A 15,446-nucleotide genomic window follows, 5' to 3' on the forward strand; every position below is an offset into this window, starting at 1 on the left:
GATCTCATCTTAATGATTACATCTGCAAAGACCCTATTTCCAAATAAGGTCACGTTCACAGGTCCTGGGGGTTAAGACTTCAATATACCTTTTGGGGGGACACAATTCAATCTACAACAGGGAGTAATTAGAGAGTAATGGGCATGAAGGAGGAATTGATTAAAGGGGTGGGGGGACCCTTTCCAGGGCTCTTCTTTCTAGGTCACCAGATGTCCAAAATGCCCAAGCTGGGAATAGAGTGTACAGCTTTCAGATCTCTGACAGAAAGACCAAGTTCAGGATGCTTGAAGGTTCTTTTCTTCTGGGGCCTAGGGGATAGATTTAGCATTTACTTTGAATTATTAATATGCATTGCAGGATCTGCTTGTTCAATGATTTGCGTTTGTTTTTCCCATGATGTTATTATTAGTCACCATCTCTCCCTGAGAGAAGAATAACGGCCGTCATAATGACAGCGCGCGGTGGAGCGCCAGGCAAAACACAGCACAGAGCCCGGGTCACTGCTGGTGCTTGCAAAAACGGAGGTGACATGGAAGTGACTCCTTGGGACACCGGGTCCCTCTGTAATTCTGACCTTTCTCGGCATTAAGCAGTACTGAGGATGTGGGGAAACCCACCAAGCCGAGGGAAATTAGAAATAAATATGCTATGTTTATACCAGCCAGGGAGTAGGGGTGAGCGACAGAGGTGAGCCACTCCCGGGCACCGCAGAGCCCACGCCTCAGCCGTCCACAGCCCGAGCTCCATAGAGACGGCCTCTCTCCTCCATCTCCCTCAGGCTTCTGCACAGCCGGGTCCTGCATGGTCCAGGCCAAGGGGCAGGCTCTCAGGACCTTCCAGAGCTGGTGTTTTTCTCACTGATTGCCCACCCCGTGGCCATAAGAGAAGAGGGAAGCTTTGAGCATCACTCTGGCTCAGTTGCATCTGACGGGCTTGCATTGACAGGCTGTTCTGTGCCAAGCCCTTCGGGTAGAAACGTGAGTCAGAAACAGGCCTCTGTCCTAAGGGAACTCAGGGTCTAGTGGGAGAGACAGACGTGTTTGCAGGGAACGTCAGCGTGATGTGAAGTTCCAGAAAAATGTGACGTGCAGTGGGGAAGGGGGGTGTGTCATGAGAGAACAGGTTGCCTGAGCCGCCTGGGGGGATGGAGGGAAGGCTTCTGCAAGAGATGATCCAGACCTGAGCCCTGAAGGCATCCATTGGCCAGGCCGTGAAAGAGGCAGAGGGCGTCCTAGGACAAGGAAACATCAGTGGAGATCCAGGGCGGGGGTGTGAAGGGGGCCTCAGAACAGCTGAAGAACAGCTGTAGCGGCAATCAAAGCCAGTTGTTTAAAGGAAAGCTCGCTACTGAAAAGCGAATATGTGGCCTTATTTCCAATACTTCAGTATTAGAAACACATTTCCCCCACCCATCCCCATGCCCTGCTCTCTTCCTCCTCTGCGCCGGCCTCTTCCATCCATCCTTATCCACCCCTCCCTTCCTCTGCCTCTCTCTTTCCCTCCGTTTCACAGGGACAGACAGGGCAGTGATGTAGGGGTGGAGGTCGCATTCCTGGGGCCTGAGAGACAGGGAGAAGCTGGGCAGGCCTGTCTGCGTCGAGGCCTTCCTTTCCCAGGTGCTCCTGGGCAGTGACAGGACTCGAAGGCCTTGAGCTGTAATCCAGGCACATGGCCTCTCCAAGGTATCGCCCCCTCCTTGACACCCAGTAGCCAGGAACAGAGAATGCGGAGAAACTCAGGAGGAAAAGCCAGCCAGCACGCGTGAGCCCTTGGGTGCTCAGGCTTTAGTTTATTCGTGCGAGTTGTCAAGGCTCGTGGGAGTCCCCACGGCCTCTGCTTCCCTCGGTGACTTTGCACACCTGAGCTCTCTGTCTCTGGGCCTCCCAGGTGAGAAAGTTATGCTCACCAGGCACGATCTCCCTCTTCCTCTTCCCCCCTCCATGCTGTCTCTGAAATGACCCATCACCACGCCCTCTTCACCTCCTGTCCTCTTTCCAGAGAACGAATTATCTCTTCCCCTCTCCATGGCCATGGCCACCTACACCATCCCTTTTTGGCCCTCTCAGCCTCTTGCCTGTCTCTCATCTCCTCCCCCTCCTGTGTCTTGGGCTTTTCTCTTCAACCCATAAACATATTCGTTCTAAGATAAACCTTGACCCCGATTCAATCCAATCCCTCTTCTAACCAGTCCCTCTCCTCCCCTTTCCTACCAGACTCCCGGAGAGAGACATCTCTGCTTCCATATCCCCTGTTTGCCGTTTAACCTCTGCGACCTAGCCTCTGGTATCACCACGCTACTGAAGTTCTCTTACTAAGATCACTGGCGACTTCTTCTTTGAAAAATGAATGAGTCTTTTTCAGGCTTGATTTCATGGGACGTTACAGACGAGGCCCTCCGTGGTCCAGGCCCTCCCCACCTCTCCATCTTCATCTCCCATCATCCCCGAGGTCACATTTTATGCTCCAGCATCATTCAATTGCTGTAATTCCTCATACTTATTAGGCATTTCCCCTCCTCTTGGCCTCAGCTCAGGCTACACCCTTTTCTTGGGATTCCCTTTTCTTCACTCTCATTCCTTCATTTTTTTTTGTTGTTTTGTTTTGTTTTTAATTTTTATTGAAATATAGTTGATTTACAATGTTGTGTTAGTTTCAGGGGTACAGTAAAGTGATTCAGTTATACATACATATATGTGCGTGTGTGTGTACATGTATATATACATACACATATATATATATATAGTCTTTTTTTACATTTTCCCTTCCATTATAGGTTATTACAAGATATTGAGTAGAGTTTCCTGTGCTGTACAGTAGGTTCTTGTTGGTTATCTATTTTATATATAGTAGTGTTTATATTTTTTAAAATTTTTATTGGGGTATAGTTGCTTTACAATGTTGTGTTAGTTTCTGCTGTACAGCAAAGTGGATCAGTTATACATATACATATATCCACTCTTGCTTAGATTCTTTTGCCGTATAGACCATTCCAGAGTATTGAGTAGAGTTCCCCGTGCTCTACAGCAGGTCCTTACTAGTTATCTAGTAGTGTGAGTTCCCCGTGCTCTACAGCAGGTCCTTATTAGTTATCATCTAGTAGTGTGAGTTCCCCGTGCTCTACAGCAGGTCCTTATTAGTTATCCAGTAGTGTGAGTTCCCCGTGCTCTACAGCAGGTCCTTATTAGTTATCTAGTAGTGTGAGTTCCCCGTGCTCTACAGCAGGTCCTTACTAGTTATCTAGTAGTGTGAGTTCCCCGTGCTCTACAGCAGGTCCTTATTAGTTATCTAGTAGTGTGAGTTCCCCGTGCTCTACAGCAGGTTCTTATTAGTTATCTTGACTGGACAACATCACTCAGCCTTCAGGACCGGATGTGGGCACCATCCTCTGCGGGCATCCCTGATTCTGTCCCCAGGCTGAGTCTGGTGCCTGTGCATCTATTTATCTCTATCGTTGCTTTCATCAGATGATGTTATTATTACCTGTTTATGTACTTGTCTCTGCCACATGCCTGTGAGCTCCTAGGGAAAGAGCCCTATGCTTTATTCCAGCGTTGAGCACGATGCTTGGTGCACAGTAGTGCCAAACTGATGGCTCCTGGATGAATGAGTGAATTCTGCCTGGAGCAATATTCATAGGCAAGGAGATCGCTGAGTTGAAATTTGAAGGGTGAAAATTGCCCCAGAGAAAGAGAGGATGGGGGAAGGACACCATTGCTGTCTTAGGTTGGTTCCCTAGAGGCAGAGTCTGAGGTGGGGATTCCTGAAAGTGAGGGAAGAACCAAGGGCAGAGAGCTCAGCGAGGATGTGGTCTAAGTTGGACATCAGCCTGGGCCACCGGGAGCTCTGGTGCATGACGTGCGCACAGAGTTGGTCCCCCCGTGTTGGTCAGTCATTGGCCGAGGGCTGCCCTTAGGTGGGGGTGGGGCTGGATGGGGGTGTCATAACCTCCTGGGCCAAGGGCCCCCCTTTTGGCCAAGGCCAGCTGCGAGTTATCGTTAACTCACAATCACAACTGCTAAGGATGGACACAGAAGGCACCACCACACTCGCAGCAAAGGAAACGGCACGTGGAACGGGGCAGCTCGGTCCATCTGGGGAGCAGCAAAGTGCTGGGTATGGCTGGGGTGGAGGAAGTGAGTGGGTTGGGCCCGAGAGGCAGGGGCCAGCTCCTGGAGAGCCCTGTACCATGTGCTAAGCGTACCCCACATTTTATTCAAGCTATGCAGGGGGTTTTAAGTATTAATTAATTGCTTTCAATTGCATTAAAAAATATTGGAGAGGCAGTGGTGAGTGGCTGGAGGAGGGGGGCAGTACCGGGGTAGGGAGACCAGTCGGGGGCATATTCAAGAGTCAAGGTGGAGGGTGATGAGAGTCTGAACTAAGGTGGTAGCAGTGGGGCTGGGGGCAGGGGTGTCAGATGGGAGAGAGATTAAAGAGGTCAGGAGCAGGGTTATTTCCTGGCGGGGAGCAATCTACGACCACCACCCTATGGGCAGCCACCTTCTTCTTTCAGGAGGAAGCCCAGCTCTCCTCTTAGCCCTCACAACAGTCTGTTTTCCATCAAGCACTCACCCAGCCAAGGGCTGCAGGATTTGGCTCACCTGCATCAAAATGGTTCAAGGGCCGTGCAGTTCCGGAGTTTGACTTAAGGGATTTCCTTGTTTTCTGAATTTAAAATCTGCGGGAGGAAACCTGCATCCAGTGCCGTCTCCATTGTGCTGGGTGCCCAGCAGGGGGTGAGGGGAAGGTGGCCGTGTAGATCAATAAAGTGTGGTCCCTGCCCTCAGGTTGCTCCTAACCGTGTAGCGGAGACAGAGGTGTAGACAGCCAGCTGTAATATAAGACAGATGCGATGTGTGCTTCAGTAGCAGGGTACACGTGCTTGATCTTGGCCAGAGGTGCAGGAGAACACGAGAGAAGTATAAGTAACATGTTCTGGTTGCCCAGACGAGGGAGTGATTCTTCCTGACCACCAGCTCCGAAAATCTTGCCTTATAGAAGAGCCGACATTTGAGCAGGGTCTGGGGGATGAGAAGGATATTGGCAGGTAAAGAACGGCATCCTAGGCAGAGGCACCAGCAAAATCAAGTCATTCCTCAGGAAAAAGAAGATCCTAGAGGAATTAGTAAATTGGGGCTTGTCTAAGAGAAATCCACAGTAAAGCTGGAAATAGAAACACAAGAGTTTTAGGTTTGGGTATTTTAGTCTAAACTTTAATTGAATTCTTATTACCCTCTCATTACCTTGGAGAAAACAATTTGAACTCCTGGAGGGAATAATGCTATAAACAGAAGGCACTGAAATAAATAGGTATATTCGTGTACAAAGGATAGTCATTTAAGTGTTCAAATCCTAATAATAATAGTTGAGGGACAGAAACAACACTAAATGCAAAGATTTCATTCAACTGCTCCAACCCCCCGTGGGGCTGCCTCTCAGAGGCTAATCATTAGAAGAGCGGGGCGGGGCTGCCTGGGCCACCTGTATTGTCTGTGCCGACCCTCTTGCTCTTGCAGGTCAACAATGAACGGCTCTATCTGCCCCTGAAGTTGGGACAAGGGAAGATAAACATCTTTTCCTTTGGCTTCCATGTGGTGGTGGAAACTGACTTTGGCCTGAAGGTTGTGTATGATTGGAAGACCTTCCTGTCCATCACGGTCCCTCGGGGCATGCAGAACATCACCTACGGCCTGTGTGGCCGCTATAACGGCAACCCCGAAGATGACCTGGAGATGCCCATGGGTCTGCTGGCCTCCAGCGTCAATGAGTTTGGACAGAGCTGGGTGAAGAGGGACACCTTCTGCCAGGTTGGCTGTGGCGACCGCTGCCCTTCCTGTGCCAAAGTGGAAGGTTTCTCCAAAGTGCAGCAGCTCTGCAGCCTGATCCCCAACCAGAACGCAGGCTTCACCAAGTGTCACAGCAAGGTCAACCCCGCTTTCTTCTACAAGAACTGCCTGTTTGACTCTTGCATCGATGGCGGCGCCGTGCAGACCGCCTGCAGCTGGCTGCAGAACTACGCCAGCACGTGCCAGACGCAGGGGATCGCAGTGACCGGCTGGAGGAACTACACGTCCTGCTGTGAGTCCTTCCCGTTGTCTCTCCTTCCATCTTGATTGGTGTGGGCAGGCCGGTCATCCAGTACAAGTCAGAGCAAGCTGAGTGGGGCAATTTCAGGAAATGCACTTTGGAATTGAGTTTGTTACCTGAAACAAGAGATTGAACCTCCTGGAGCCTCCGTTTTCTTATCTGTAAAGTGGGGTTAATACCGCTTATTCCCTGTATTCCTCTGAGGACGAAATAAGATCACATACATAAAGCACAGAGCAGCACACATGGCCTTTGGGCTCAGCAAGGGCACAGTAAGATTCTAATAAAGGACGAATCGAGGGAAGAGTGAGTTAGTAGATTGCTTTGTTCTAGAACCTCATGGACCCATCATTAAGTGTACTGATAATTTATACACTTTCTCTTAGTGTGTTTTTCTATTTGATTCATATATGTCATATATCCGTCTCTGCGTTGATGAAATATAGCAGAATGTTAAAAGCATTGGAAAAAGAATTAGATACACCTAAAATTAACATTAATATTGCACATCAACTACATCTCAATGAAAAACAAGAGAAAGAGCTAGAGCTCCTGGATTCTAGCCTTGCTCTGTCCTTAAGGATCGGTGTGACTTTGAAGCATTTCACTTTTCCTCCCTGGTCCTTAGTTTCCCCCTGATAATGCTCTGCCTACACTCTTTATGCTACAGAAACGTCAGGAGGATCAAACTGGGTAACTGAAAGCCTAGCACACTCCATGCATGTTAAGTGGTATCGTTAACATTCGTGGCTCGCTTTGAGCCAAGCCCAGTGCTCCACACTTTATCAACATTTGTTCCTCCATAACCCAATTAGGGAGAAGCTGAGACTCAGAGGAGTTAAGTAATTTGCCTAAGGTCCTACTATCTCAGTGGCAAAGTCAGGGTTTGACCTTCCAGCCCCAAAGCTCCTGCCCTCAACTCATATGCTTCACAGTGGAATAATTTGTCTGCATTTAGCACATCACAATAGGAAAAGACAGGGAAGAGAAACCAGTATTGGTCTTTGGCCAATCTGCCTTGGTCTATTTTCCCATCTCAATCTCATTAGCTATAGCAAATTTCTTTTAGGCCTAACTGTATGAAAAAGGCTACGCATGGATGCTGAATGCAAAGAGCTCTAAATAAGTGATCCAGCAGGAGTCCCGGAGAGTAAACTCCCTTTTCATCCTGGGAAAGGGAGATTTGGATAAAAAACCAGAAACAGTGTTGTCGTTTAATGCTCACACAGTTCATTTACATCCCACATAACTGGATTCATGTCGATTGGGAGGACAGGGTGGGAGGAAGTGGGGGCGGGGGGAAAGATGCCATTTCAGCCATGCTCAGTCCCTGAGTGAGGGGCTGGGGGGAGCGATGCCAGTAGGAGTGACTGTCCAGACTAATTGGCCTCTGGTGACTTTAGTAAAATAAATATGCCTATAAAAACGTCAGGGTCTGGATAAATGTCTAGAGCTACTCTGGATTCACTGGGGTGAGCTCAGTGGGGCGGGAGAGCTTGCCTTCCTCTAAATCAGCACACCAGGCTGTAGACACAGGGGCCTAAAGATGGTGCAGGACGGGGAGACAGTTTTAGGGAGGAGACACTGCCTGCTGCCTCTTGAGACCTGCTACAGGGCGTTCCCTCTTTTCCTGTGGCCATGCCACGGCAACTGCACTGCTGTGTGGCGTGGCTGGGATGGGGAGCGAGGGGTAGTGTATGCCCACATCCATTGCCTCCAGCTGCAATGGGCAGGGAGACCGTAGGGAAGAACTGTTTTTAGAGGAGGCTAATTCCAGGAAGTCTCACCTTAATTTATGGATATCAATTTTTGTCACTCACAGGAAAGAAAAGGAAGCAAGTTCGTAAGCCCTTATGACCTTACCTTTGAGGAGGAAGGTCCCCTACTTCTATGCAGCTTGGACTCACGGGGCTGAAACTGGTGCAGGATGGGGAAACAGTTTGGGAAACGGATACCCTTCATAATGCATATAAAAACTATTTTTCTTGTCTGTCTGTCCCCTCCACCAGCAACTTTTCCTCTCCCCTCTTCAAAGTTCTGTCCAGACATCGGTTGCCTACTCTATACACCGTCACAGGGAGTTCCATCCAAGGCACTCAGAGCAGAGTCTGTCCTGCCTCACCCTTGGCCATGGGCCCCATCCGGGCCTAGATAGCTGCCTGCCAGCAAGGCCCAGGCCAAGCGTCCTTACCACGAGAGGGATAGACCTTCCCCCACCTTGGCATTTCAGGACAGGGGCCAAGATCCAAAAGAGAGCTCCTGAAGAGGTGGTGGTGGTGACTGGCAAAAAGAAAAGCTAAAATAAGAGAAAGAAATTATACTTTAAAGACGGCGTGTGGGTGGAGATTGGGGGGGCGGACACAGTTGGAGACAGCTTAGTTTTCCATTTTGAATTTCAGAACAGAGAAAAGCCGTGGGAGATGGAGTCCTAACTCAGCCAATTCAATCTGAGAGATCAGTGAACACAGGCTGCCTTGAATACAGTTGTTTGTAACCATATCTGACATGACGTTAATCTCTGAGAAGCAAGGGCAGAACAGCATCCCTCTGCCCACCCCCCGCTTCTACTAAGAATTAATCCATTTCAACACTCACATGTTGAGATATGAGAATGGTGTTTTCAGGAGAAAAAGGATTAAACCAGAACTGCCCGTTAAATGTACGCTTTATTGGTAACAAGGTAGAATGCTGTTGTTTTTCAATGATATTGGCTGTTCCTATCAATGGGATAATTTATTACTCAATTACCTTCTTTGCAAATGCATTGGAAAACTCCTTCACCCAAGTTGAACAAACAGACTTGGGGCGGGGTGGGGGGAAAGGGAGGCCGATTGTCTTAATTACTAACCCATCCTTAAAATTCTCTCAGCTGAATTTGTCATTCTTTCAGTCCCTTAATGGGGGACTTAAAGTAGAGCACTGGGTGGTGAGGGTACGGTAAGAGAAGCAAATAACAAACGCATAGCAGGTGTTTAGCTCCGCCCGCGTGCCAGGCACTATCCTAAGTGCGATATGAGTCCTCACTCATTGACTCCTGTAACTTTACAGCAACCATGTAAGGTGGGCACCATTAATAGTCCCATTTTCTAGAGGAAGAAACTGAAGCTCAGAGTGATTCAGTGACTTTCCCAAGGCAGGTGGCTCGGGTAAGTTGGAAAGTACCTCCAGAGACAGTGCTCTCCCCCTGTGCAGTGCTGCTTCTCTTACCCTGGTCAGGCCAGGAGGGCCTGAGGAGCTGGGGAGCCTGCAGGTACTGCAGAGGGTGTACAGCTCTGTAGGATCAGGTCTGTGAAGGCATCTCCCAACCTCAGTGGGCCATCGTGAGAATTAACTGTGATGATGTCTCATAAACCAGGCCACCTGGTGCCTGACATCTGGTACGTGGTCAGCCAAGTTTGAGTATCATTATCATTTTCTCTTTTATCAGAGGCAGCTTTTGCTACTTCAGAGTCCTGGGTCCAAAGTCTGGTAATTAGGGGGTTTCTTCTATATTTCTCTGCAAACTCAATAAATTCTAGTGGAACAACTTTTAAAAATTCCTATTACTATTACGACAACTGCTCCTACTGTTAATAACAGAAGCTTTCATTGAAGTACCAGGCACTGTACCAGAAGCTTTGCAAAATCGTATTTCATTTTATCTTTACTACTTGTTATCCCCATTTTACAGATGAGGAAGCAGAGGTTTAGTGAGAGTAAGTAACCTGCCCAAGGTGACACTGCTAGTTAGTTGCAAAGCCAGGGCTCAAACAAGGTCAATTCTATTGCATTGCTGCATTGCTCCTCAGAGGGACCCACACATCCTACCCACCTTGGGCACAAAGGCTACATCAGTCCACTGGCCACAGCAAGAGACACATTCGTGACCGTGTTAGAAATCCAGGTGTAGAGGCATCATCACTCTCAGCTCTTAGTACTTCATTTGGGTGGAGAAAATCAGAATTAGGAATTTGGAAGTTTGTTTTCAAGAATCAAATATTTATTAACCACCTGTCATGTTCTCAGCACTATTTTGAGGGCCCTGGAAGAATCAGAAGTGTAAAATAATGAGTTTATTGTCTAGTTGGAGAAATAGGACCAGCATACGTGAAACAACAGTGGACATCTCTAAATCGATAGTATATCTTCCCAGATATTAAAATGTATTGTAGAGTTTCAGTAATTAAAACAAGTCAATACCGGCACATTCCCAGAAAGACCAACCAGTGGACTGATGAGAAAGTCCAGAAACAGGCTCAAACACTAAAGAGAAATTAGTATATAGTAAAGCTGGCATTTCAGATCACTGGGGGGAAAGGTACTATTCAATAAGGGACAAACTAGCAGGCAGAAAACTATTTAAACACTTCCTTCATTTCCTCAATCAAAAATAAAGTCTGGGGGGGTAGTGGTGGGATGAATTGGGAGATTGGGATTGACATGTATGCACTAATATGTATAAAATAGATAACTGATAAGAACCTGCTGTATAAAAAATTAATTAATTTAATTAAAAAGAAAAGGGAATGAAAAAAAATAAAGTCCAGACAGAACCAAGATTAAACATAGAAATTTAAGTTATAAAACTACTAGAAGAAAAACAAAGGAGTCTTTTTGGTAATCTTGCAGTAGAGAGGGACTTTCTAAGCAAAATGACCAAAGCCATAAGGGAAAACCTGATAAATTTGATTACTTAAAATTTTAAATTTCTACGTGGCAGAAACATAATCAAAGCCACAAACATACCAAAAAAAAAAAAAAAAAGAAGAAGACGCAAAGTCAAAAGACAAATGATAAATATTTTTAACACATGACAGACAAAAGTCTATTTTTAATTTATAAAGAGCTTTTACAATTCAATAAGAAAAAAATTCAACCAACACAAAATGTGCAAAGGATGTGAAAAGGCAGTTCACAGGAAAGACATACAAATGGATTACAAACAAATGAAAAGACAGTCAACCTCACAAAGAATGCAAATGAAATAAGGACATAGCAGATATGGCATTAAAATTGTTTTATTGTGGTAATAGAGACGTAAAATTTACTATGTTAACCATTTTTAAGTGTACAGTTCAGTGGCATTAAATACATTCATATTGCTGTGCAACCATCACCACCATCCATCTCCAGAACTCTTTTCATCTTGCAAAACTGAAACTCTGTACCCACTAAATAATAACTCTCCATTCCATAACACTCCAATAATTCTCCCTACCCCACACCACCCCACACCACCCCAGCCCCTGGCAACCAATGTTCTACTTTCTGTCTTTGTGAACTTAACTACTTTAGATACCTTGGAGAAGTGGAATCATACAGTATTTGTCTTTTTTTTTTTTTAATTTATTTTTGGCTGCATTGGGTCTCCATTGCTGTGCGTGGGTTTCTCTAGTTGCGGCGAGCGGGGGCTAGTCTTTGTTGCCGTGAGTGGGCTTCCTGTTGCGGTGGCTTCTCTTTGTTGCGGAGCACAGGCTCTAGGCACGCGGGCTCAGTAGTTGTGGTGCATGGGCTTAGTTGCTCCGCGGCATGTGGGATCTTCCCAGACCAGGGCTCGAGCGCATGTCCCCTGCACTGGCAGGCGGATTCTTAACCACTGAGACACCAGGGAAGTCCCCCAGTATTTGTCTTTTTGTGGGTGCTTTATTTCACTTAGCATAACGTCCTCAAGGTTCATCCTTGTAGTATACTGCGGAATTTCCTTCCTTTTTAAGGCTGAATAATTCCATTGTATATAGACATTTTGCTCATCCATTCATCCATTGATGGACACCTGGATTGCTTCCATGGTTTAGCTATTGTGAATAATGCTGCTATGACAACGTGTATAAATATCTCTTTGAAATACTTCTCTCAAATCTTTTGAGTATATACCCAGGAGTGGAATTGACAATAAGTTCATTTTTTTAGATTCCACATATAAGCGATACCATATGATATTTGTCTTTCTCTGTCTGACTTACTTCACTCAGTATGACAATCTCTAGGTCCATCCATGTCACTGCAAATGGCATTATTAGTTTCTGTAAAACTTTTAAGCAAACCTATCTTTAATGATTGGCTAACACTTACTGAACGCTTAGTTGCTTGGCACTGTTGTAAGTACACAGACTCACTCGTTCCCTCCCAATGAGCCATGAAGCGGGTATCTCTGTTGTACAGATAAGGAACTGAGGCCCAGAGAGATTAAGTAATGGCTCCAGTCTCTTACAGCTTGGCTCCAGAGCCCACGCTCTTCACCAGGACCCCAACTGCCTTCCAGAAAAGCATCTACATGCATTTGAAAACCACAGAACATAGCTGACATGGGTCGGTCTGTATACACAGGCACACACACAGTGCACGTTTGCCTTCTCAGAAATCAAGAGGCTCAGGGGCCTACCGTTTATAAACTACTGTCTTAGAAAAAGGTCCTGGAAGTTCTGAGTTGGTATTGGTATAAGAGTAGGGAGTTCTGCAGATAAGTTGGGACTCCACCTGGGGCTTGAAGAATGCAGGATTCAGATAGGCTGGGAGGATGAAGAAGGGGTTGGGGAAGGGAGATCAACACACCTGGGGACCTAAAGGCAGGAGTGAATATGGGGCACCCCCGGGGGGCCATCCAGTGACTCACTGGAGTCAAGATGCATGTTGGGAGATGGGTTTAAGGCAACAGGTTCTAGAGGACCTCAGGAAACAAGGCTGAGGACAGGACAAAGATGATGTGAGGAGCCTTGTCACCTCCATCTGCTCTTTGGTCCATTACTTCCACAGGGATAAGTCAGATAGAGGCTTTCCATAAGCAGAGAGAGTAGGAAAGAGGGAAGGTGGCAAAGCTTCCTCCCCGCCGGGCCTCCGTCTCCGCAAGTGGGTGAGCGATGGGCCAGAGGAAAGCGTTGACCGTCCTGGTGACTGTCGATCTTGACTCTCGTCTCCCGTTCCAGCCGTCACCTGCCCTCCCAACAGCCACTACGAGAGCTGCGTGAGCGTGTGCCAGCCCCGCTGCGCCGCGATCCGCCTGAAGAGCGACTGCAACCACTACTGCGTGGAGGGCTGCCAGTGCGACACCGGCTACGTCCTCAACGGCAAAAGCTGCATCCTGCCCCACAACTGCGGCTGCTACTCTGACGGCAAGTACTACGAGGTAGGGGCGCCCCACCCACCGGGTCCTCCTTGCTGGGCAGCAGATTTCTCTCCCGCTCCAAGAGGCGGGCCACGGTGGACCCATCTTCCCACTTGAATCCACTTGTGGTGTGGATTCGCAGGGAGGCAGAGCGGGGGGCCGAGAGGTCAAGGACAGGTCTGGTGAGGCTCTTGCGCACGGAGTACCGGATTGGGAAACGTGTTTGGGTCTCACTCTCCCACCCTTCCTCGCTAGCATTTGTGTTTCTCTCTCCTCCACGCCTTTCTCTAGGCCCTTCTGATTTCTTCTCCTGTAAATCTTAGTTAGAAAGCTTCTGATGTGGCTACTGTTTGGAAATAGGACGGTGGTGAATCTGACATTTGTAGCTGTCTCGGCTAAGGACACTTTTAACTGCAAAAGATAGAGCTCGAGGCTAGCAGATGGGGCTTTGCCTCTTCTGCTTATTGCAGCTCCATTAGAGAGAGTGAGGGCTGCCATCTCTGCATGTGTCATTTGTCAGTCTAGTACCGTCCCCCGAGAGTTGTGTCCTACCCTCTGCTTCTCTCTCTTTGGGGGCTTCACATAAAGCTGATGAAGATGCCCTTCTTTGAGTAAAACATATTAGCTCACAAAATCATTTACTTTTCTACCCTGTAATCTTTCTTTATGTGCTGTGATGCTAAGCTAGAAGAGATCTTTCCTGGAGAGGGTATTTAGCCCTTGGTTCTGCCTCCAGGCCACTCTCTGTTTAAAGGATATCAACACCGTACACTGGCGAGTAGACAGTTAACAATAGCATCGATGGAATAGCTGCTATTTGCAGATCGCTGTGCTAGTGGTATCGTTGGGGATGATAAAGCATGTTCCCTGCCTTAAGGAACTTGAAAATCTATTCAGAAGAGGGGGAAAGAATGCACTTTAGGGCTTCCCTGGTGGCGCAGTGGTTGAGAGTCCGCCTGCCCATGCAGGGGACGCGGGTTCGTACCCCGGTCCGGGAAGATCCCACGTGCCGCGGAGCGGCTGGGCCCGTGGGCCATGGCCGCTGAGCCTGCGCGTCCGGAGCCTGTGCTCCGCAACGGGAGAGGCCACAACAGTGAGGCCCGTGTACCGCAAAAAAAAGCACTTTAAAGAACAAGAGGACAATTATAAAGTAACATATCAACAAGTGAAATATAATACCCTAGAGAACTAATCAATTTAAGATGAAAAAGAGCCACAGCATTAAAAAAATCTGATTGAAATGTCTGAACTGGAAATAAACTAGGCAAAAAATAAATAATGCCTCCTTTCTGTAAAGATGCATTGTTCTTGTTCAAGAACAACTAAGTTGGCTTTACTTTGAGAGGAGATAAAAGAAAATCAATATGGACGTTACCTTCGGTCTCATTTTCGGTGGGAAACTTGTTTAAATGTTGTATTAGAAAGATGGGAAAAAGTAGAGTAAAATAGTAAAATTGATCAAAGAAGGCTTCTTGGTAGAGGTGAGTTTTGAAGTTAAGCTCTTAGAAATATTGATTATTTGAAAGGAAGAGGCAGACCATGTGGGAGAAAATAATAATAGATTCCGTTTTCCCACCATCTGGGAGAAGAGATAACCAGGCTCAAAACTGAAAAACACTATTATAATCTCTGCTCCCCTGTCCAGAGATTTACTGAAATGTATCCATCTAGCAAGTGTGTCATGCACCCCTCCACAGAGATCCTGAGTGTCTGTGACATAATGGAATGAGATTCGGGTTTGATCCTAGCTGAACCAATGCTGTTGATGTGACATTGAGCAAACTGTGTCATTTCTCTGAGCTTCTGTTGCCTTATCTACAAAACATTACTAATAATACCAACTCAGTATGGTTGTTGTATAAATAATCAATGCCAGGTGCCCTAGTACCTGGCACCTAGTAGTTCAATAATTGGTAACTGCTATTGTTTTTGTTCATTCTCTTCAGAAGCATTTTATAAATGAAAAATCCAGGTGTGTTAATGAAACGATGCGTGTAAAAGCCCTTGGAACTCTCGGGAAGGCACAATACAGCTCTCAGCAGCTGTTAGCACTATAAACATTATTATCCGCTTTTCATCAGAAAGTCAGTGGGTTTTGACAACATATATCTGGGAAGTAGCAAACTCACAAAACAGATAATCCACACCTACTTGCCACAATTCAAACAAGCTTGGAGCTTGTTTATTCAACAGATTTCTTTGGAAATAAAAAGAGAACACATCTAGCTATTAGCATGTAGGGTAATCACCCAGCTGACGTTGTCGGGTCTAATTAAGG

At 46.9% G+C, this 15,446-nt stretch overlaps 1 protein-coding gene across 6 annotated transcripts in view; it reads left to right on the plus strand.

Annotated features, from left to right (window-relative positions):
- The window catches only part of LOC137230970 (tubulin-specific chaperone cofactor E-like protein), a 162,234-nt gene that overhangs the window by 125,085 nt on the left and 21,703 nt on the right, over positions 1-15,446 (plus strand). For all 6 annotated transcript variants that reach the window (XR_010946319.1, XM_067751355.1, XM_067751349.1 and 3 more), the window contains 2 exons: positions 5,517-6,078; positions 12,990-13,189. Coding sequence is in view for 5 of the 6 variants with exons in the window: in XM_067751355.1 (XP_067607456.1) it covers positions 5,517-6,078; positions 12,990-13,189 (762 nt within the window). In the remaining variant the exon portion in view is untranslated. The remainder of the gene's footprint in view (positions 1-5,516; positions 6,079-12,989; positions 13,190-15,446) is intronic.

Source organism: Pseudorca crassidens, chromosome 9, assembly GCF_039906515.1.
Source record: "Pseudorca crassidens isolate mPseCra1 chromosome 9, mPseCra1.hap1, whole genome shotgun sequence".
NCBI lineage: Eukaryota > Metazoa > Chordata > Mammalia > Artiodactyla > Delphinidae > Pseudorca > Pseudorca crassidens.